Here is a 22493-nt window from a genome sequence, read left to right as displayed (position 1 = left end):
CAATTTCCGATATATAACGCTGGCCTTGATTCCTCATCTCGTTGCTCAGCTAGCTGCCGTATGCCGCTTAAAATAAATCATTATTTTATACCCTTCCCTTGCAAATCATGCAAAACCAGGTACGCTCGCTTCCGCCTTAGGAAGGCACGATTCCTACGGGGAAGGAACCAACGACCCTTGATCGTAACAGAAGTCACTCAGCTGGTATCCCCTCCTATCAAGTAGACTGTACCCGTCATATACCCACATCAGTTAAATTCGGCTTTCATCACCGGGGCACCGCAATATAATTCCTAGCTAAGCTCATCCTTACTCTTTTACAACCCACCCCTCACCCATCATAAATCTCTCGAAATTCTTCTGTATTCCACTTTTGGTCAGGTATTGTAGCTCACTATTATGAGGCCATTTCTGTTAATCCCAGACCTCCCCTTTCATGTGTCTTACTGATTGGTTTGCGAGGACTTAGAACGATGGCTCAAGCCCAGAAACGAAATATCCGTAGGAACTGTCGGTCCTCTAGGATCTCCGACCAGGTCACCAGCCATAAATCCAAGCAGAATATTCATGTTCTTGTTAGCGACTTGGTTTGTCGAGAAATCAAGAAGCTGGGTCTTCTTGACGACTAGCTCTTGCTGGCTAGAATGGGCTTCGAGTACTCGAGCTTTCATTCTTCCAAAAATCGTGATAGCCATAACCTATGTTGTTAACATATATTAGCTTGCATGAAAGATAAGTATATAGATCTTAAATCCATACTCACAGGAATAGTGTTATATTCTAAACATTCCTCTCCCCCAAGACGCGTGATCATGGCTGCGGTAAGGGTCATCATTTCTGCGCGAGATAGCTCTTCGCTGGGTTCTTCTTGAATCAAAATAATGATTAGAGTATGCGGTTTTCCAGGATATAACAGTTTCTTCGGCACAAAGGCAGATGCCGGTGCCCATCGCATTGATCCCCAGATAGCCGAGTAAAATCTTTCGGCAAAAACAGATGGTACAATAGTTCCACTATAAAGCGTACGTGAGTTAGTATCCCAATCGTATCGCAAAGGCGGTAGATTTCTTACCTCTTCAGCCATTTGGATATTTGCCTAAGGTTAGGTGGAACTCTGCTATCTCCTTCAGGGTAGAACTCTCGGCGGAACTGGAAAAACATCCGCTCCAAACCCAAATAGACATACCAGACCTGGGCATGAAAGCTCTGGACTAGTGGGTTGTCTTTGGCGTTCTCCCATCCGTCGGTGATTGCCCTTAGATCGCCCTCACATTCGACATCAGTAATACGAACAGGGGCCACCCACGTTGCACCTCGAGGCTCGAAGAAAATCGGGGTGGAGGGATCGGAGTTTGGGGGCTGAAGATGTTTCCCATCATCATCTAGCTCAAGCAATCGGTAATCAATACCAAGAGACCTGTAGGAGGCGGGGTTGATTTGGGCAGAGCTGTAGATTTCGACCCGCTTATAAATCGCGTCGATAGCGGCAATGACTTCACTGCGAGCCTGTAAGTAGGCTGCGGCCCGTTGGCGCTCACGATGCCTCAATGTGGAGAAGTCAGGAGGCATTTCGATTAGACGAGGGTATATTAAAAGCAAAATGGACAAATGGATGTTAGTTGATGAGTTGAGAAATCGTTCGGTGGGTTACAAATGTTTAGGGTAAACAATGGACAATGAACAATGAATGACCGAATATGGCCCGGAACCTTGGTTTTTATTATGGTCTAGGTAAGGCAGGTTCTCTCTCCCAATTAGGTAAGTATGAGACCGCTCCTCAAACCGATTGTACTTTATCAATGCTGATTTGTGCTCCTGCTATTCTCCATCTTCTCATTCTTTATTTTTGAGACCGTTGTTTGCCTCAGGTAGATATGACCTTACTTCCCCACCTGGACTTCCTTTCTCTCTCAGAATACCAAACCAACGCCAGACAAAATTGTGGTATCAAGCTGCAAAAGATATCAACCAGCTACTACTACGCCACAGTCATGATGAAATCTCGGTTGAGATTATTGAAACAGACTTGTTCAATGGAATATATTAGAATATGACTTTTTCAAATGCTTCTTGTAGTCCTCTACTCCCCAACCACGCCTCCAGTGCTTGCATATCACCCCGATTGGCCCGCTGACCACCTCGCTCTCCGAGCGAGTCCGTAATTTCCTCCATCCCCGAAAACACTCTCTGGACACCTTCTGTCTCTCGAAACCTCTCACTGACTTTTTTCTGATAGCTAGGGATGTCACCCCAGGAATGTGTCTTGATGAAACTCATATAAGAGTCGATATCAGGCGAAGCACCCTCAAGACACAATACGCCCGGCTTGCCCGCCAGCACAAAGCCTGTCAGAGCATATCCCGGCGCGAGGTTGACCATGTCATCCCTCTTTTTACGGGTTGACAGGGATGGAAAATAGAACCAGACTCGGACAGTTGGCCCCCTGTATGTGTCTTCTAGGGCCACGGTCTGAGACTGCTTGCTTTCAAGAAAGCGGCTGGCTTCTGCTTGGATATATTCGAATGCCTCTAGAGCATCATCGCCTTGCGGTATTGAGGCAGTAAGTCCAGCAACTTCGGCTCTGGACATCCATTCTGGTTGTCGAAGTGAATAGCCCAATGACGGTGATTGATCCAGTGTCTCTGGATTATCACATTGCAGTGGCACGGAAATGTTGACTTGTATTGTTCTGTCTCCGTCTGCAATTGGTAGGCAGACGGTGAGAGAGAGGCTTGAGGGAATTCTGGGAGGTGTGGAGGTCGGATTCTCGCACCAGTCGCGGAGTTTCTCAACACACTGCGTTGTGGATTCGGGGATTTCCAGCTCGCCCGGGGACGGGAACATCGCCATTAGGAGGTCAATCGTGGACAATTGAGATTCCATGATATCCACCGGTAAAATTGATGGTCCTTTTAGGGCCATTTCGTTCATTACGAACGCTAGAGCCACCAATATCAAAGGACCTGCATAAAACCCAGTGAGAGGAATTTTGCGGCTTTTGAGCTGATAAAATCGGAAATGTGCGGAATAAGCAATTGTGTGTCTAGCTTGTAGGCGTTGATATAAATGTGCTAAAAGGAGCAAGGTGAGATAAAAAAATTGGACGCTTGATTTCTTGAGCACATTTGTTTTTTTGACTTCCTTCACCCAGTTGAGGTCTCAAAATTGCCTATCTTGGATGCAGGGCCGACCTCGGCCCCGGGGCCGGAGATCATGCTTATGTAATCATAGATTGATCATTAAAGATCTGAAAGAATCGGACATGATCGTTCACTTATGCGGCCTTCTCATATTTTTGTGGAGGTCTTCTTTCCAGATTTCCCCTCTATAGCGTTGGAAGCTGCTCGCCTACCTGATGGATGTTCCGAGGTATGTACCGATTAGGCTTTGATCTAGACCCGATTTGGGAGCGCCTCTTGTCATCCGGATATTCACCTAGTTAGGCGTCTGTTTATATGTCATTCTCTTTCTTTTCCATTCTTCTTCTCCTTACTCCTTGACTTTTCGAAACTGTCAGCATGATCAGGCAGGGTGCTCGCAATATGTTTGAAGGGACAAGATTGGTGCCTGACGCACACTACGCAAAAGCCCCAGCTCATGGAAAAGAACAACTACGCATACTCCATTATGGCACCCGATCTTTCAATATCGCCGTCTTTGTGGATATAATAATAGCCGAATATCGTCTCCGAGAAATCGTCCAACAAGAAAAATCCCTAAAGCGCAAAGTTCGGGTTATAGGAAAGATAGCAGCCGACAAATATGGAGATAAAGCAGCACAATATTATAATCAGGAGCTTACAATTCTACTCCGGCAATATAGCGAGGCCGAGTACAAGCTTTACCTTGCCGAAACAATGCTTCCTATTGGCCCATCAAACGGTCGTATGATACCTACGAAAATATACAACTTGGTATCTCCGGAAAGAACTAGTCGAAAATTGCATGAAGAGAGGTGGCTGTAGTCGAGACTGTGGATGCTGTCATGATCGCCACGAAAGAACAGAAAGAAACAAAGGCATTGGACACTGTACGCCAACGTGTGATTGTTGTTCAAGGGAACGAGGCTTCAACTATACTGCGAGAGAGAGACAAGGCTTTGTCGAGGATTTCAAAAAGAAACTGTATGACAATAACCCGGCTTGTGTCATCCAGATGGCGGAGGCTTTCTTTTTACTGCCAGTGGTGGGAAAACCCCAGGTGAAAACGCAGGGCCAACCTCAGCCCGGCCAGGGTGGTAATAAGCGATTGTGGAAGCGAATGTTCAGAAAGACTTGAATGGCAGAGTGACATTACTTACTTGATTGTATCTTCATGCACCTAACGCTGCTTGCTTCTTGCTTCAGAGCCTTGCTGTTGAGAGAAAGAGTAGCTTGGTAATTGTTTACATGCACTGTTGTTATACCGCGTTCTCATACCATGTCCTATCCTGTAGGATCTCGAAGGGCATTGACCTATGTCTGTTTCACTGACTGACCACCTCTTGTCACCTAGAAAGAATTAAAGATATAGTTCATATGAATGTCTTTTCCCCAAAACATGCTGAAACTAACAAAAGCACCTACCCCGCGTTGTGTTCTCAGCAGTGAAAATATATTTAGAAGACATTGTAGTATCGTAATGTCTGTAATACCATTGGACTTGTAAAGATATGCAAATGTGGAATCTCATAAGAACCTTGGAAGATATACACGCATAGATCGGCATTTGACTCATAGAGTTCCGATAAAACCACCCACCTGAGCACCCCACCAACTTTTGCTCAACACCTCACACTCCTCCCAAGGTCACCACAATGGCTTCAAAATCTCCGTTTAATTTGGCCACATGCGCCCGGCCTAATATCCTGGCATTGCAGCCCTACCGATGCGCCAGAGAGTATGCTGCCCTTTCCAAATTACCGGTATCGGCGAGCTAATGAGTCAGTGACTACAAAGATGATGGGACGAACGTCCTCCTCGACGCCAACGAGAATGCCTTCGGTCCTGGTCTTGCCCTGGGCAGCAAGGGAGAATTGCAGTCCTCCCAGACTGGCAATGCCACGGGAGCCTCCAACCCGGAGATTGACTTTCTCGGCCTGAACCGCTACCCCGATCCGTGAGTGAAATTCTACCGCGTCTCATTCAGGCCAATTTGGCTAACAATATGTGTCCCCAGTCACCAGATTGAGTTGAAGCAGCTCTTCTGCAACCTCCGCAATACCCACCACCACACCCCGAAGACCCTCCTCCCCGAGCACATGTTCTGCGGCGTTGGCTCAGACGAAGCCATTGACGCACTACTGCGCTGCTTCTGCGTCCCCGGCAAAGACAAGATCCTCACATGTCCCCCGACCTACGGAATGTACAGCGTCAGCGCGCAGGTAAACGACCTCGAGATCGTCAAGGTACCACTAGATACTACAAACGGGTTCCACCTACAAGCCGATAAAGTCAACGAGGCGCTATCAGCCGACCCATCAATCAAGCTGGCCTACATCTGCTCGCCGGGCAACCCGACCGCCAACCTGATCCGCAAAGAGGACATCCGTAAGGTACTCGAGCACCCGACCTGGAATGGTATCGTGGTGGTCGACGAGGCGTACATTGACTTTGCGCCCGAAGGCTCCAGCTTGGCAGAGTGGGTGACCGAATGGCCCAACCTAGTCGTCATGCAGACTCTCAGCAAGGCATTCGGTCTGGCTGGTATCCGCCTCGGGGTGGCCTACGCCAGCCCGGAGGTCGCACGTCTGCTCAACAGCCTCAAAGCGCCTTATAACATCTCCAGCCCGACAAGCGCGCTCGCCTCCGCGGCACTCACAGGGCCAAATATGGCAGTGATGCACAGTTTCCGCTCGCAGATCATCGCTCAACGCGATCGTTTGCTCCGCGAACTACCGGCCATCCCCGGTGTGGGGCAATTCCTTGGCGGTAGCGATGCGAACTTCTTGCTCGTGGAGATCCTGGACGCCGAGGGCCGACCGAGTAACGTGACTGCGCTTGCGGCTTACGAGGCTATGGCAGAGAAGCGTGGTGTAGTGGTCCGCTTCCGTGGGAAAGAGCTTGGGTGTGAGGGCTGTCTCCGTATCACCGTCGGTACGGAGGCGGAGGTTACCAAGTTCCTACAGGAGTTGCGGACCGTATTGGGTGGGCTGCGTGCTGGGTCGGGAATCGAGTCGGTTCGCGATGAAGCAAAGCGGGAAGATTCGGCGTCCGCTGTGGTTGGATGAGGGTTGCGCGATTAATTTAGAGGTAAGGTTTTGGGAGATAACATTCCCCGACGGAGCAGGGCCGGAGGTAGATAATCGTGAGATTCCGTGGAATACAGAAGTCCAGGGCGAACTCTCTAGAGCTCCTCGCTTATCGGGGACATTGTGCCTTTTATACCCTGTCGATGCAACGTAGTACGGCATCTATCAAAGTGGTAATCGTCCACGTGTACACCGTAACTATACAAGATCGCCCTCATTGGAGGAATATTGTGTGCCAGGGTCAACAATGTCATGCTAAAAGGGATTATTGTATTCTTTGTTCGATGTATTCACCCAGATCTATCAAGTCGTTGAAAAAGTATGAATCTCCCAGATTAGCCAGTCGAACCTCACTGGCTGTTTATACGGAGGCTTCGCTTATCTTGTCATCCTTGATATTTCCCCTCTTCCACTTGGCCTTGAGTTGACAAGGTTTAGCGACTTATTATTAATTGCCCCTATCTCCCTCGACCGTTATATCGTACCTGAGAACACATCTCTCTCCCATCTCAAGATCGTCACTTTCCATCCCTAGTCTCCGCAATTCGCCCCATAACCAGCTAAAACATCCCCACACTTTCCCACGTGCGAGCAATGTAAAAGCACATTCTGAATCGCTTTCTGCGAGACTGCTGATTTCGCATCATGGCCTCCATGGCCTCCAGCGCCGTGTCGCTAGTCGCACGTGGCATTTATTCCGAGAATCTGCCGGCCATACAGAGCAGATCTGAGATCAATCCGACGCTCATGATGAGCTGGTGGGCTACCATATTCTCCTTGGTGATCATCGTCGTGCGCCTATGTGGTCGTTATATTCGCGTCGAGCGCTTTTTCACCGAGGACAAGGTCATGATGATCAGCGTCATTCCCTTGCTGATTCGCATGGTCCTCGTGCATTTCGTTCTCATCTTGGGGACCAACAATACCACCACCATCGGCTTGACAGAGAAGGAGATCGCGAATCGAGAGCTGGGCAGTAAGCTTGTTCTTGCTGCGCGTATCTTCTACGCCATCTTGTAAGACACCCTTGTCTTCAACTTGGATTTGTTCAAAGTGACTCACAACCACGACTATAGCATCTGGACGACCAAAGTGACCATGTGCGAATTTCTAAAGCGAGTCACAGGGCTTGCCTGGCGCCGATCGACAACTTTCTTCCTCCGCTTCATCTCCTACTTCCTCGTCTCAACCCTAATAGCCGTGGTCATCGCAACCCTGGCCGAATGCCAGCCTTTCTACCACTACTGGCAGGTCGTCCCAGACCCAGGCCCAACCTGTCGCGCCGGCTACGTCAACCTAATAACAATGGGTTCCTGCGACGTGCTAACCGACCTCCTCCTCGTGGCCATCCCAATCCCAATAATCCTCATGGCGCAAATGCCTTTAAAGCGCAGACTCACCCTATCCAGCCTCTTCTGCCTATCTCTGATATTGGTCGCCGTAACCTCCTACCGCGTCTCTTCCGTAATTGACAATGACGGCGCCCAATCATACCGCTCCCTCCTCGCCTCCCTCGAAATCCTCGCCGCAACAGCAGTCGCCAACGTCCTCGTCATAGGCTCCTTCGTCCGCGACCGCGGCGTCAAGAAACTAAAATACAAGCGCGCCCAAGGCTCAGCCTCCGTCTCAGAAAGCATGGACAAATCCTTCCTCCGCAGAAACACCGTCATGCAAAACCAATGGGGCTCAGACTCTGAGCTCGCAACCGGCCTCTGCATCCGTCTAGACCCAGACATCTACACAATCCCCGACACCCCAGACACAACTCGTCTCCCCAGACCAGCGCCCATCACCCCACCAGCCGCACGAACCGGCGCCCTCGATCCAGCATGGTCGTTCACGACAACCCGTCGCTCGGACGACGACCACGCCTCGACAACAGACAGTCTCGAGCGCAAAGTCTCGCCGCACGAGTACCTGCGCACAAACCAGTCCCCGCGCCAAAGCGTGCCCTCAGACACGCCGCGCCGCGTGTCGTTCTCCGATGTCGGCGGTTTGCTGACAAGAGCCCTGCCGGAGTCTGGGTCGGAGCATGTGCGCGCCCAGACGTGCTTGTCCTCGCCCGTGGAGCCTGTGCAGCGCCGGCGAGGCGGCGGCAGTCGTGCCTTTTTAGAGGATTTGGGGATTTTCAGTCCGTCGCGTGCTATCTTCGGGCATCGCTCGCCGCTTCCTGGGCCTGCGGACCTACCGTTTCCCGCCTCGGCTTTTGGGAATCGGTCGGTTGCGATGCCCGGTTCTTCGGATTCCACGCTTGACACTGATGTCGAGCTTCATGATGTTGGGGGGTTGTTATCGCGAAATGATCGGTAACTACTTCCAATATTGATGTGATGTGATGTGACATGACGTGACGGCCGTTTTTCTTTTCTTTTCTTCCTTTTTCTGGACATTTTCGGCTGAGGCTTGTTGTCTCCTGTACATGCAATATTTGACTGGAGTCTCTTCTTTTGGGGTTTGGGAGACTATGTACACATCTCGTACCCCCTCTATACCTTCTGCTTACTGCTTCCTGTTCTCTTTTTATTCCCCCTCATGCGATTATTAGCGTTGGTGTTGATGTTACCTCCCGACATCCGTTGGATACTTCCAACGGCTTGGACATAACTGGCACTCTTTCTCTTTGGAGTCTTGCTAATAATGTACCCATACATAACTACATACTACCTACATTTAGATACATTCACGACAGATACGACAGACAAGTATTTGGAAGTTAATTCAATATCATATCACATGATAATGTACAACTCTGATCAGAGTATGACTGGGCTTTTCTCCTAGGCTAGATGAAATAAAAGGCTTCGATTATATGAATTTTTGGAAACAACCAGCTGTCTACTTATGAATCGTAGATATAATGCATATGCAAGAGCCAAACGAAAAAAAAAATAAAGAAAAAGCGCAGTGAGAATGCTAGACAAACGCTAGACTTCATGTATAAGTTGACGCATTGAGCATGTACGGATAATTTCCTCCTCGAATCTATGCCTTTTCCTCGATCGCAGCCTTCTTGAGCTCCTCCTCAACGTCGGCCACGGCATCCTTCTCCTGAGCCAGCTCAGCCTCCGCTGATGGAGTGATGTTGTCTTGGGCGGGCTTCTTGGCAGCGTCGGTGGCCCGGCCGTTGGTCTGAGGGGCGTTGGCCTTAGTCTCCTCCTCTTCCAGGCGGGTAATCTCTTCCTGGGCCTTTTTGATGTTCTGCGGGGTAATTAGCAACTGCTCACAACTGACAACCTTGGAAATAATAATTACCTCTTCTGTCTTGCTAGCCTGGTTCTTCTTCCACTCGGTGATCTTAGCAGCCAGCTTCTCCACGGAGGCGGCGACATCCGACTGGTTCATAGGGGGGTCGATCTTGACCTTGGCGAAATCCTCGATGATACCAACATTCATGTTGAACTTGGTGTTCTCAGCACTGGCGGCGGCACCACCCTTCTTGCCGCCCTTCTTACCCTTCTTACCACCGGAACCGATAAAGTAGTCCTCCTCGTCGTCCTTGCGCACAACCTTCATTCCCTTGATCTCGGCGGCCTCAACAGTGCGGCCAACTCCGGCACGGAAATTGCTGCCCTCATCCTTCTTCTCATCCAGACCCAGGGTGGTGAAATCATAAGCGGGATCGAAGTGACGGATCAGACCCTGTGCAGTGAGGATCTCGTCGGTGTAGGCAAGCTGCGAGGCCTCCTCCAACTTCTTATCGGCGATCTTCTTGCGCTTCTCGCGCGCAAAGGCCTCGTGCTCAGCCTTCTGACGCTCACGGCGTATACGCCAGGCCTCGTCCTCGTACTCCTTGTAGGCACGACGGGCCTTGAAGTAAGTATCCTTGATAGTGCGAATAGCAGTGTACTTTTCCTGTTGCTCGTTGCGCAGCTTGGTGCGCTCATCGCGCAAAGCGTTCAGGTTCTTGAAAACGGAATCCTGCTCAGCCTTGATGGTATCGAGCTCCTTCTGGATCTCGTTGTACTTGTCGCTCAGGGCCTTGGCCTCGGGGTTGTCGAGGGTCTTGCGCAGTTCGGAGATCTGTGTCTTGATATCGTTGATGCCCTTCTGCGCCTCGTCCAATCCGGCGAAGCTCTTGCGCTGCTTACGCAAGTTGGAGACCTCGGTGAGAGCCTTGCGCTCATCCACCAGGCGGAGGGTGCCAGAGTCGACCTGCTTCTCGAGGCGGGCAATCTCCTTGTCGATCTCATCGACGCTCTTGAATGAGAGCCGCCCGCGAGAGTTGTTCTGCTCAGTAATGCGGGCCTTGAGATTGGCGTCCAAGGCGTTGAGCTTCTCCTGGATGGAGGACCGGCTGGACTTGAAGCCCGACTGCTTCTGACGAATGGCTGAGAGTTCGGCGCGCAGCTCCTGCTGCTTCTTCACGATGGGCGAATCCTGGTTGCTGGGCTTGGCGTTATCCAACTTGGCCTTGATTTGGTTCTGTTGCGCATATCAGTCATTGGCCCGAGGACATGGTATGCAAGTAAATAATGGACACGAGGACAATCAACAATAGTGGGTCGGAATCACCCCCGCGACCCAGAGTCAGATGAGAGCTCAAGTGACAATTCCAGAAACAGGCTTCCATACCAATTTCTCCTGAGCAGCAGTGTGCTCCTTCTCGGCCTCAGCGAGACTGGTTTTGTAGGCGGCCTCGTCGGGCTTGGTGGGCTTAACCCGCTCCGCATCAGTGGCAGCCATTGCGACGAATTGAATGTAAAAAGAGAGACAGAGAGAAGGAAGAGACAAATTGCCTTCCGAGGATCCTGAAGGGATTAAATAGACCAACAGACTAAAGCGAAACTGAAAAGGGGAAACTTGGAATAATTAAAATGGTTCGGTCGGTTTCTCCGCTTAAGCGTCGCTGGCAGAAAGTTCCCGCCGATTTTTCGACTTCACCTTTATCTCTCCACCGGAGCTCTTTCTATCCAATTTTTTTCTTTTTAAACTCTCCAGGCGAGATAGTACCTGATTACCTTTTCTCTCCTAGTCGTCAACTTCTCACTCCATCATGGATGGGGATTCGGCACACTCCATGGAAGCCGAGCGCGAGATGACTCGGCTCTGGCGCACATTTAGAACAGTCTATGAACTGCTCGCTGACCGGGTAGGTACTCCAGATCGAGTCCCTGACTTCTCAGTGTCTCTCCTATTATGCCCATTTACCCAAGGCTAACCATCGGCGACACACCAGGGCTACGAAGTATCTGATAACGAGCTGGTACTCCCGCTAGAAGACTTCCGCGCAAAATATGCTGACCCTCTGGGCTACCCCGAGTACGTGAATCCCTGCGCCCACCGCCCCATTGTCTTGAGATAGTGGAAATTTGAGCTAGTCAATGCCGGCACACGTCATTGAAAAGGCACATATCACTAACAGTTCCGCAACAATAGTCGCACCAAGATGAAAATCCAAGCCCGCCCCACCGATACCATGAAGATGAAGTACACACCACTTCCCAGCAAAGCAAACCCAAACCCCCAGCCAGACTGCGGCACAATCTACGTCGACTTCTGCCCCGACTCCTCAGGTGTCGGAACCAAGCAAGTGCGCGCCTTCAACCACCTTGTCGATGAGAACAACTTCCACACTGGTATCTTCATCACGCAGACGCCTATCTCACCCTCTGCCGTGCGCCTGCTTTCCGGCGTCCCCGGCCGCATCTGCGAACACTTCCAGGAACAGGATCTGCTCGTCAACATCACCCGCCACGAGCTGGTCCCCAAGCACGTCCTGCTTAGCCCCGAGGAGAAGGGCAAGCTTCTCGAGCGCTACCGTCTGAAGGAGTCCCAATTGCCCCGCATACAGATCTCGGATCCTGTCGCCCGCTATCTTGGGTTGCGCCGTGGCCAGGTCGTTAAGATCATTCGCAAGTCTGAGACTGCAGGTCGCTATGCCAGTTACCGCTGGGTCATTTAAGCTGCAAAACAAGGTTTCTGCAAATGGGACAGGATTGATATGCGACTCTTCAGCATGAGCTCACGCTAGATCTTTCTCTTCTTTCTCTTTTCTTTCATTTGGGGATTTTTGCAAAACCAAACCCCGGTTCCTGTGAACCTCAACCTCGCAAATTCGAATCGCATCAGGTCCACTTACTGTCTCCGATATGACCTTTTTCCATACTCGCAACTCTGCAGGAAATATCCAACTGGCAGTCGAGAGAGCAGCCGATGCCAGACAGAAGTGGACACTTGGGAGTTACTTTTTTTACTCATTGACTCACATTCAACAAACACAAAAAACGTTTTTGGTCTCCCCTTTGTATTATGGGCAGCATGGCGTATAGGCGCGAACTTTCTCCTGCTTCAGGGGATTTCGATGGGGTGTTTGCCTGTGATTTTACATAATGGCCGTGTCTTTGTATCTCTAGATGAATCCAATCTATGAATGGCTGTCTTTCGAGTTCAGGTGAGGAGGAAGTTGTAGATCATGCTTAATGTCTGCTCACATTCATATAGGCTACTGTCTAGGCGATATTCCATATACTATATATGGCAAAGTCGTCTGTATTTTGCCGACATCTATAGCCAATTACTATGTATCCTTTTGGCTATATATAAGACTATAAAAAGACATCTCTGTTTCCTGCAAGTATTCCATATTTGTAACTAATCATTTCTATCATATCAGCTAAAGATTATAAAGGAAAACACCCAAAAAATAGATTTATGCATTATTATTCTGGTAGGTATATCCACGGGGTACTAAAATGAGGCCGCGTAAGTATAAAATCTTGGAACGTGGAAAACCCTGGAAATCGGTTGACTAATCCCCGAACTGCGCCACTGCAACTCTTCCTCGATTCCGGCACTTCCTACTCTTTATTTCTATCACCACTCTCTCCTTACTGTTCGCGGGTTTCGAGTACACACCGAACCAATCCGACAGAGAAACAGCCCCCATATCCACATCTACTGCGCAATCTCCCCAAATCCGCACTAAGTCTGACATCCCGGGAACTCCACATTCAGCTTCCGCCATGTCTTACAACAAACCCGTAAGTACAAGAACAATCAATCGCAAGCCTGCTTAAAACACAAATGCTAAATATAAATTCCTTCTAGACAAGCCCGCCACCTTCCTACCCTGCCCAGGTCCACGACTCAGGCCCCTACTACCAACAACCGCACCAAAGCCCCGGCGCTGCGAACGACTACTACGGCGGCGGCCAGCAACCACAGCAGGGCTACTACCCACCCCAGCAAGGCTATGCCCAGCCACAGCAAAACCCGCAGGGCTATTACGCCCAAGGCCAGCAGCCGATGTATTACCCGCCGCAGCAGTACCCTCAACAGCCGCCACAGGGTTACTATGCCAATGACCGCGGGAACTCCGGCGGAGGTGCAGGTGGCATTTGCGCGGGTATCATGGCTGCAATGGCTTGCTGCTGCTGCTTGGATATGTTGTTCTAGGCCTCATTTTGGCCTTGTTTTTTAATACGTGACTACGCTTTGGTTTTTGGCTGGTGTTGGAGTGTCTTTTCCAGCCGCGCAAACACTATACTCCTGAGAGAACCATCGAGAGATAGATATTGGAGTTTCCTGGGATTGGCTTTTGACTCGGGAATTGGTGCTTTGTGAATCCTGGGTTGGAAATTGGTCTCAGGGTGTGATCGTTTTTTTGCTCCCTTGTATATATCCTTGACTCTTATTACTTATCGCTGGCGCACAACAGGACACGGCGTTCTTGGGTCCTGGTCCTGGGGTTTGGGCCTCAATTGTACTACAATTATTTTTTGCACTACTTTTTGTTTACTTTCCCTCGAGCTGGTTTATGATGTTCTACCTAATTCTTCATTTTCATTTTCATTTTCAGTCGCTATACATAAGGAAATTTCGAAGATAACCGTAAAAGAAAGTTTATAGATCGGGTAGATACGACTCGCACGCGACCATATGCCGGATTTGTATGTTTGATGAACGACTTTGATGGCGAGCTTTACGTCTCCTGGAAGGCCGCATGGCATCTTTATTTGGTTAAGAAGAGCTAGGTTATTTGGAGAACAGATGGCTTACTAGCCGAAGATTTATCATGTTGTTGTATGCTGTTGAGTGATCAGTACTATTCAATCTTTAGAATGGGATATCTGCACAGCCATGGAAGGCGAGTTTCCATTTTGGAGATTAGAACAATTTAGAAATTTGTTGCGGAAGATGAAGATGGCTTATCATGATGAAGGAGGGCATTTTTTGACAAATTAGCACCGACGACAAGGGAATTGTCCGTGAAAGAGTCATATGTCGCTTCTTGCAGTCTTGAAATACCTAAACAAGGTGGAACCAAAGTCTTATATGCATGTTTCTCTGCAGGGTACTCTCACAGTCCTACCAACACCTTTACGCAAATGGGATTATGTGTCAGACGAAAAACAGAACAGATGCTTAGTTTTTGTTATGGTCAACCGGCACACTCGGTGACGGCATAACCGGCATTGAGGAAAGATTCAGACTCACAGGCGACCACAACGCCATATAGATCAGTGAAGGTATACAGGTAGGAACCGGCGGGCTTGGTGGTGACGGCGTCCTCGGACGTTGAAGCTGGCAGGGATGTGTAGCCGCAGGTGGCGGGGCCAGAGAGCTCGGGCAAGGTGCCCTCGTACCATGGACATTCGCAGTATGCACCAGTGCTACCGGAGTCTGGGTCCTGGTAGACATAGCAGCCCGCCTGACGTACCATCATAATCCGGAGGGCACAGGGGACAATCTCTAATACAGTAAGGAGCACCCATATTACGTCCGTCGCGTTAGCCCATAATAGTCTTCATTTAAAGGAGAGGTGAAGGAATTGGGAGGAACATACAGCCTTTGCCACATCTTTTGAGTAGAATCGGTGTGCATTTTGACGATGGGGCACTGTCTGAGCTGGTTGCTGAAGATCTATGCGTGATCCGAGTGTTGATAACAGGATCGGCGGTGGAATCAGTGGTGGTTGGATAAGGGTGGTTGTGGTGGTCGGGGCCAGCACCGCGCTATTCTCCACGGAAGTCGTATCTCCATACACGCCTGTCCACGAGGCCGTCGCGTAGGCGATATTGCCAGAAGAGAAAGTGAACCCAGGGACAGTGAAGGCAGGCAATCCATAGCCATAAAATCAAATCCCGATCAACCGCCGTAGGAATCTTCTCGTCCACATTCTTAATCCATATATCTGTCAGTAAATACAAAGCCTCCCTACATTCATAGTAGTCTGCTATGATAGCAATATCTCCAGGATCAGCTTCCGAGGTATACTGTAGTATTGACCATGAATAGCCCGAAGTAGTATCATGAGTGCTTCAATATCTCAGGCAGATCACGGCCCAACCGATCGGGTACTATAGATTTACTCATTGAGGGCTGAACTATTAGCCGATTCTATGGGGCCAAGCATAGATGTAAACGCGTGGCCATGCTATTGGTTGAAATATTATCCCGTACGTGATCTCACTGATCGACCGGTACCGATCTTGCTACCGGTAAACGTAATACTCACCATCTAATGGCGTGTCTAACTACGTTGTGCCTGAAAAGGGGAAAACAACTAGTGTAGATTCGCTAAGATCTGATGGACGAGGAGAGAGAGAGAAGAAGAGGGAGCGGAACTATCTAGTGATCTGGACCCACATGGGTGACCGCCTTCCGGTCACCCAACACCATCTTTTCTTGGTATATCTCTGGTAGATCAACAAGATTACCATAATCACAGTTTCTGGCATGGGGCAAACCATATAACTTAAAAGAACATACGTTTTGCTTCTCGGCCCGTACCCAAGACGGCGTTAGGCCCTATGAGATTACTATAAATCAAATTCTGCTAAGCAGTTGAATAGTATAGTCTTAGCTATAATTTAAGAAAGGTTTATTATAAATCTTTGTATTAGCCTGCCAGTTTTATCGGCAGGATCTAGGAAGGCGAGGGGAGAGAAGATCTGACGATCTGGCTTAACTCATGCCTAAATAACCAATCGCAGCATAGCCTATCGATGTTGCAATGTTTTGCTGATCAGCAGCGGTATAGGTACAAGTCATAGTCCCACAGAGTGTGTCCCTTGAGCCAATGAAAAATCATTTCATATGATCTCATGATATCATGAGCAGACGATCGCTTATTTGGTATAAGGTTATAAGAAGCCCAATTTGATTTTCTGGACTATACTTCGTACAAAATCTTTGATATCACAAGGCTAAGCAAAGTACCTACCAAAATCCGAAATAAGAAGTTCCAACATGAGCGAAAAAAATGTGCTTTAATATTTGGGTACCCTGAGGGAAGCAAACGCTAACTGCTTCCTCCAAAGCGAATTCGCTATACGTACGATAGTATAGAAGCTTGGGAGGAATTTGACCCCCAGGTGTCACAGTGAGTTAAAAGAGGTTTGGATATCTGGTGGTATATTGACCTTGCTCCAGGATTATCAAGGATGAAACCGGTGAAGATTTCTGGATTTCTACTAGAAATCTTCCTCCCACTGCCTATCCCCCGTGAGTTTGAAAGATGGCCACCCTCCATATTTTTACAATGCCTAACCAAGGAACTTATGAAAGAGAACTGAGTACCAGCTGCATCGAGCAGATCAAAGCCTTAGACGGGCGTATTCTTGTCGCAGTACTTGATGATGATTAGATACCGTCGTTATCATAGAAACTTTTGATATTGTGTTTAGCTAAATCATTTCTCAATATACGAAGTAGTACTGTATTGTAGCTATCGGAAGCCCTTTAGTACCACGTCAGTATGATTTATTTAGTTCATTGGAATGTTAAAATCTATTCAGCAGGACAACGAGCACATAAGTGCGGATTAATGAGCTTCTACAACGACAAGCAATGAGACAATATTGCGTTGTTACATTCGGAACGCATTGAGGGAAAGATCTACGAAGAGGCCTAAAGGTCGCCCCGACCTATTCGTGGCCAGCTGATTACCGTCATATTGATTGAGACAGGTGACCGAATATATTTCTACTGTGTCCAAGTCGATTTCCAATCCACTATCACCAGTACAACATCTTCTTCCTCTTTGCGTACGTTTATCATAGCTGTGCGTACTTGGGTTTGGGGGATTACATTTGCGTTGGAATTATTGATGCTACCAGTACTACCACGGTCACTACTTGCGATGCATTCTACTATGTGGTCTCGGGTGATGGATGTTCCAGTATTGCAACGTCCAAGGGTGTAACAGTTGCTGAGATCGAGGAATGGAACCCTGCCACGAGCCTTTGGCTTGACACCCATATTTGTGTGAGTGTAGATATTCTCCATACCTATACGCTCAACCATGTTTGCCGGCCTCAAGACTGGCTCTTCTGTCTCGGAAGTTCTGAATAAATGGTTATGCTTCGGTGTGTATGCTTTTTTTCCTCCGGGGATTGGTTCCCATCAACCTAAGCCCCTGTACCTTTTATACCTGAATCGCTGACGAAAAGTACTTTTGTACGGGTGGTGGTAAGTTAATACTAGCAAAGGGGTTCGGTTACTTGGCGAGAGGGTGAGTTCCAAAGGTTAACCCGCTGCCAAGACCAGAATTCCAGGACACAAGACACTCACTACATAGGATCGTAACAGTTATAACGAATTTTGTATGGGATGAATGATCAACAAAGTTCATAACGAGAAAAATTGGTTCTTAGTATGGCGGATTAATTGGTGCGCCGGTACCTGTTCGTAAAAACAGGCATTCGTTTTTCGTTATAGTTTCCCAACTTCTCAGGAGTCAGTACTACGTATTCCCTTTTCTTGCCTTTATCTTCAACGTCAGATCCCCCAAATGATGGGAAACTCTATTAATTCTCTACCTCCAGAGTTATGGGCCCAAATATGTCGAAAATTGAAGATCAAGGACGTTTGTGCACTACGACTGAGTTGCAGTGCAATTGCACTAGGGACCTACCACTACTTTGCTGATTTGATTTTCGATGAAATCTACATTACACTTACCAGCGGTGGCCTACGAGCGTTAAGGTACGTGGCTGGCCACGAAATCTTCAGCAGACATGTTACGGTATGTGTATTCATACCTCTTGCCATGTAATGCGTCGAATATAAACTGATTCTTGAGGCTAGACACTGTGGATTGTACCGACCATTTTTTGTGCGGACTACACGTGGACACTTGAGGATATTAAGCGAATCGTTCAATCGCAGGAAACTCTGGAACTTCAGGGACAACGCCTACGACTTCTCTCCAACTCTCGTCCTCCCTTCACGATTCCCCCCAACCTTCTTCCTGTAAGGCAGCCGGTAAGGCGGCCAACATTATTAAATAATCGGCTTGTCTTAATGTGTGACGTACCGTTAGAAAGTCGCTATCTCATCTACAAGGATGCAGTAGTCGACCACTTCAACATTCTTTTGTCATCTCTAGAGAGAAGCACCACAAAAACGCCCCTTCGAGATGCACTAGAGAGCTGCCTGCCTTCTTTTTCCAATCTGCGTACGGCAGGACTGAGAAACTATCACGGTCATCAGGAGGACGAAACCAAGAGATTTCCCAGGATCATGAGAGGGATAGGAAGTTTGCGAACACAACTTGGCTTCAATCCGGTTTATCCTAGCTCCTCAACCCGGGGTGCTGACGAGTGTGCTCGTAGTAGTTCCTATTCGAGGGAGTCTATTTCAGTCCTATATTTTCTCTACACAGTTAGCCGCCTTCGGTACAACCCACACTCGGATCGAAAGGCTTGAAACTTCTGGTGGGATTATGGTGGATGATGGACTAGACCTCACACCAGCGGAAGAAGAAGCCTTGACACCAATTCTTCAACAACTGCAGCACTTGTCTGTTCGCATTTCCTCGGCCCATACCCAAGATAGTGAGCGGCAGCGTTTACGCGAAGACGAAGAAGAAGTGGCGTTCCTGCTACAGGAATCAGTGGTCTGGCAAGAAAGGAAAAATCGCCTCGAAAGAGAGAAGAAGAGACTGCTGCCGCTCCTTGCTCAGGCAGCCCCGAGCTTAGTGAGTCTGTATCTCACCATGCATCTTGCAGGTATGAATTCCTCTTTGTTCTGCCGACAGAAAACCGGCCTTGACCTGGCGGACGCACACTTCGACTGGATCTCACAAGAGTTCAAGTTTTCTCGTCTATCGGTCCTCTCACTGAGCCAAGTCATAACCACTGTATCATCCTTCAAGCATATACTACAAACAGCCCTACACACCCTGAAACATTTGACTCTCGACAGCCTCACCTGGATAAGTGATTTCAGGATCTCGAAACCTCTAGAAAGAGAGCATAAAGACGAAGGTCTGCGGATCTGTCGAGAGGCGGTTGCATATCTACGTGATCACTCTAGGATACAAAACATGAACATCAGAGCCATGGCTTACCAACGAGCAAAAATAACGGTCGTCGACCCTTTCCACGATCGACAAAAAATCCGTTTTCTTTATTCTTCCAGGTGTTACAACGAAAGACACGACGCAATTTTCTTCAAGGAGTGGATCGACAACTTGAGTTTGTCATAGCATAGGCTCTAGTTAACTAGCAACTAGTTACATCGTTAGCTTTTTTTTTTTTTTACAATAGTATTGAGCAATACAGGTCGAAGTGTACTTTACCAGATACATTATATATCTATCCTATTATTCAGTAAGAGATGTATTTACTAACATAGCTAAAGCGTTTGTTACATTTTAATAGAAGCTTCCGATTCCTTTACTAACTTTTGTCTAACATTTGCCATTTGAGAGCAGTTAATTTCGTTGCTTATGACCATGTCGTAGATATAAACTGAGTGATCTGTGCTGATGATGAGGATTAGGGCCCAACCAGTTCCAGCCCGTATTCTATGTGCTTTACGACTTCGTCTCCGGGCTGACATCCACCTCGATAACCTCAGACGAGTCGTCTTTAGTGGTTTTTCTAACTGCAGCGATGACCTGCCAGATCTGCTGCAGTCCACCGTCGACAAGAGGATAAAAGTTGGCAACAAGCAGCGTGATGAACAGCCAGATCAGGCCCACAACTAACCAGGCCACAAACAGCCCCTTGGACATCACTGTCTTTGCGCCGTACATGGGCAGTGGCCAGAGAACGATCTGGCCCATGAATGTTGCCACGGCCCAGATGGCGGCAATTTTTGACATGCGCTTCATATACTTCACTCGTTCCGGACTGAAATAACTCTCACGGTCAAATTGCGGCTGTGAATCACTTTTATCGCTGATTCTTTCGATTTTGAGGAACTCGTCCCAGTCAAAGTCTGAGGGCCGCAGGTAAGACAATACCACTGATACTGGAAGCGGGACAAACATCGACGTGAGACATGCATACATGCAAGGCAGAGTCTCGCCCGTAGTAATGATACTGATCTCCCCATACAGCTTATAAGCAGTCGCGAACCAGATGGCAAATCCAGAAGCCATACCCACGATGGGCGCCACAATGGCGGCGACGCGAGATTGTTTCTTCCAGAGAAGCGCAAAGCATGTTGGAAAGGTTCCGGGGCTATAAGATCTGTTAGCGACAACATAGTTCCCTTGGGGTAATTGATAAATACCAAATAACGATGCCAATCATATATATAGTCCAGTTGAGGTCGACTCCACCCTTATGGAGCACGGTAGCAAAGGTCGAAATGAACAGTGCGCATCCGACGACGCCCACATGCGACCATCGGATCAACTGCTGGTCCGTGGGGTTTTTATTGAAGTACGACCCGTAAATGTCAAATGAGACAATTGAGCTGACGGCAATGAGCTGAGCGGATGCGACACTGGTGCACGCCATAAACAGAATCAACAGAATTGCCGCGGCACCTCCCTTTCCAGCAACTGCCTGCGCCGTATAGGGCAGTACCAAGCCCCCAGAGACCTCAGCCTGAGTCATCCTGCGAGGGTAGGTCGGCCATATGGGAGTCTGTTCCAAGACGAGGGCTCCTGAAGGGAGGTTAGATATTGACACGGGTTAATTATGAGGACACTTACCAAGACCAACAACCGTGCCAAAAGTGAACGGGATCGCGAAGTAGGCGTTTCCACCGATGATATATCCGGGAACTGCGGCTGCAATATCTGCGGAGAATCCCTTCTGCCAAAAGCCGGTATCCATAAATACAATTCCGAAGTTGGTGACGATGTGGATAATGCCGAAGAACAAAGATTCGTTGCTGTTCATTGATAGGTACGATCCCGCATGGTTGCCGGAGACTGTTCCTTCCTGCGGAAGAGACTTGACCAGATCGTAGAATGCAGTGAGTGAACCGATTTCAGCGACGGTAAGAACTTTGAGAGTGAACCACACCAGGACAATCATGATGATGAACGTGTGGATATAGTCTGTCAAGAATGTGGCCCTCAGCCCACCCCAGTATGTATATACGACGACACCTAGCGGCAACAGGTATGTGCAGGCGTATACGTTCATGCCAGTCAGGGCGGAAACTGCAGTTGATGCTCCTACCAGCATGGACGTGAAATTGAAAATGTTGTTGAGAAGAGCCATTATGATCCATATAATATGTGCGGCACGACCATAGCGTACGCGTATGAGCTCGAGGAGGGTGTGCGCATTCGGTGCCTTGAGCTTGGCCTGGATTGCCATGTAGGCAAAGCAGCAGATCATAACGCTCTGTCCGTTGGCCCACCAGATTGGCAGAGCAATGCCGTGCCAGTAGGTGAGGTATGGTGCACCTAGAAGAGCGGACGTGAAGGTCCAGGACGAGATGACTGCGGACGCAGTCAACCCTGTCCCGACGCTTCGGTTTGCAACCATGAAACTACTGGAGTTAGCTGGATTTCGCAACTAGGTTTCTGGTGCCTTACGTCTCTGTTGTGTTACTGTCTTCGCCGAACACTTTCTTCAATGCTCTTGTGGTGAATACCATTCCTGGCGGAACAATGTTACTAGTAATTCACAGGCTGTTTGTAGGGCTGAGGGAATTACCTATAGCGAAAGCGACTCCCAATCCAATGACAACACCATACCCGACTCCCTGGGATAGGGGTGGCACTGGGCTTGCGGTCTCACTCATGGTGTGAAATCTGACAGGCGAAAAATCATGCACGGAAACAATTGCACTTTTCTAGACTTGCAGCTACCGAGACTTTTACCTGTTTTATGTCCCCGCCAACGCTTGAAAACCCTTCATAGCAGATCGATGGTGTAAAGCTCTAGCCTCGGCCTCTTCCATCGGTTAGACGTTTTCCTCACTCGGTTGATCGTTCCGCTTAGTGTCTATGATTTGAGAATTCTGAGTGGTTCCAATGTGCTGAGAGCTATCTCCGATACGATATCCCGCACTATTTCGTCATATATAGTCTCTAAGAGCTCATACCTGAAGGCACAAGAGTCATAGT

At 48.6% G+C, this 22493-nt stretch overlaps 11 protein-coding genes across 11 annotated transcripts; 6 read left to right on the top strand and 5 right to left on the bottom strand.

Moving 5' to 3' along the window:
* Nucleotides 1-443: 443 nt before the first annotated feature.
* N7518_006195 (uncharacterized protein) lies at nt 444-1569 on the bottom strand (the record flags this gene model as incomplete). The annotated part of the gene is made up of 3 exons (XM_057187122.1): nt 444-698; nt 764-1013; nt 1073-1569. The coding sequence occupies 3 exons, from the start codon at nt 1567-1569 to the stop codon at nt 444-446; spliced, it is 1002 nt and encodes a 333-aa protein (XP_057038825.1).
* Nucleotides 1570-2043: 474 nt separating this feature from the next.
* N7518_006194 (DUF1115 domain protein) lies at nt 2044-2883 on the bottom strand (the record flags this gene model as incomplete). Its single annotated transcript, XM_057187121.1, has 1 exon — nt 2044-2883. One exon carries the CDS (start codon nt 2881-2883, stop codon nt 2044-2046), a length of 840 nt encoding a protein of 279 aa, XP_057038824.1.
* A 635-nt stretch (nt 2884-3518) lies between these two features.
* Nucleotides 3519-4278, top strand: N7518_006193 (uncharacterized protein; the record flags this gene model as incomplete). The annotated part of the gene is made up of 2 exons (XM_057187120.1): nt 3519-3885; nt 3929-4278. The coding sequence occupies 2 exons, from the start codon at nt 3519-3521 to the stop codon at nt 4276-4278; spliced, it is 717 nt and encodes a 238-aa protein (XP_057038823.1).
* A 517-nt stretch (nt 4279-4795) lies between these two features.
* Nucleotides 4796-6208, top strand: N7518_006192 (histidinol-phosphate transaminase; the record flags this gene model as incomplete). The annotated part of the gene is made up of 3 exons (XM_057187119.1): nt 4796-4878; nt 4927-5097; nt 5158-6208. The coding sequence occupies 3 exons, from the start codon at nt 4796-4798 to the stop codon at nt 6206-6208; spliced, it is 1305 nt and encodes a 434-aa protein (XP_057038822.1).
* A 666-nt stretch (nt 6209-6874) lies between these two features.
* Nucleotides 6875-8539, top strand: N7518_006191 (putative integral membrane protein Pth11-like; the record flags this gene model as incomplete). Its single annotated transcript, XM_057187118.1, has 2 exons — nt 6875-7245; nt 7306-8539. The coding sequence occupies 2 exons, from the start codon at nt 6875-6877 to the stop codon at nt 8537-8539; spliced, it is 1605 nt and encodes a 534-aa protein (XP_057038821.1).
* Nucleotides 8540-9211: 672 nt separating this feature from the next.
* On the bottom strand, nt 9212-10912 carry bfr1 (putative nuclear segregation protein (Bfr1); the record flags this gene model as incomplete). The annotated part of the gene is made up of 3 exons (XM_057187117.1): nt 9212-9427; nt 9482-10651; nt 10802-10912. 3 exons carry the CDS (start codon nt 10910-10912, stop codon nt 9212-9214), a joined length of 1497 nt encoding a protein of 498 aa, XP_057038820.1.
* Nucleotides 10913-11222: 310 nt separating this feature from the next.
* On the top strand, nt 11223-12131 carry N7518_006189 (DNA-directed RNA polymerase core subunit RPB5; the record flags this gene model as incomplete). Its single annotated transcript, XM_057187116.1, has 3 exons — nt 11223-11318; nt 11406-11488; nt 11606-12131. The coding sequence occupies 3 exons, from the start codon at nt 11223-11225 to the stop codon at nt 12129-12131; spliced, it is 705 nt and encodes a 234-aa protein (XP_057038819.1).
* A 1060-nt stretch (nt 12132-13191) lies between these two features.
* On the top strand, nt 13192-13624 carry N7518_006188 (uncharacterized protein; the record flags this gene model as incomplete). Its single annotated transcript, XM_057187115.1, has 2 exons — nt 13192-13209; nt 13277-13624. The coding sequence occupies 2 exons, from the start codon at nt 13192-13194 to the stop codon at nt 13622-13624; spliced, it is 366 nt and encodes a 121-aa protein (XP_057038818.1).
* A 985-nt stretch (nt 13625-14609) lies between these two features.
* On the bottom strand, nt 14610-14894 carry N7518_006187 (glycoside hydrolase family 55 protein; the record flags this gene model as incomplete). Its single annotated transcript, XM_057187114.1, has 1 exon — nt 14610-14894. The coding sequence occupies one exon, from the start codon at nt 14892-14894 to the stop codon at nt 14610-14612; it is 285 nt and encodes a 94-aa protein (XP_057038817.1).
* Nucleotides 14895-17474: 2580 nt separating this feature from the next.
* On the top strand, nt 17475-19396 carry N7518_006186 (uncharacterized protein; the record flags this gene model as incomplete). The annotated part of the gene is made up of 6 exons (XM_057187113.1): nt 17475-17542; nt 18065-18197; nt 18260-18436; nt 18837-19151; nt 19212-19313; nt 19379-19396. The coding sequence occupies 6 exons, from the start codon at nt 17475-17477 to the stop codon at nt 19394-19396; spliced, it is 813 nt and encodes a 270-aa protein (XP_057038816.1).
* A 595-nt stretch (nt 19397-19991) lies between these two features.
* Nucleotides 19992-22168, bottom strand: N7518_006185 (sodium:solute symporter family protein; the record flags this gene model as incomplete). The annotated part of the gene is made up of 5 exons (XM_057187112.1): nt 19992-20643; nt 20696-21074; nt 21123-21913; nt 21960-22023; nt 22081-22168. The coding sequence occupies 5 exons, from the start codon at nt 22166-22168 to the stop codon at nt 19992-19994; spliced, it is 1974 nt and encodes a 657-aa protein (XP_057038815.1).
* Between the last annotated feature and the right edge of the window lie 325 nt (nt 22169-22493).

This window comes from Penicillium psychrosexuale, assembly GCF_028828465.1.
Source record: "Penicillium psychrosexuale strain IBT 29551 chromosome Unknown utg000004l, whole genome shotgun sequence".
Classification (NCBI taxonomy): Eukaryota; Fungi; Ascomycota; class Eurotiomycetes; order Eurotiales; family Aspergillaceae; genus Penicillium; species Penicillium psychrosexuale.
Note: the sequence above shows the minus strand (reverse complement) of the source record. Positions and strands in the feature narration are given on the sequence as shown.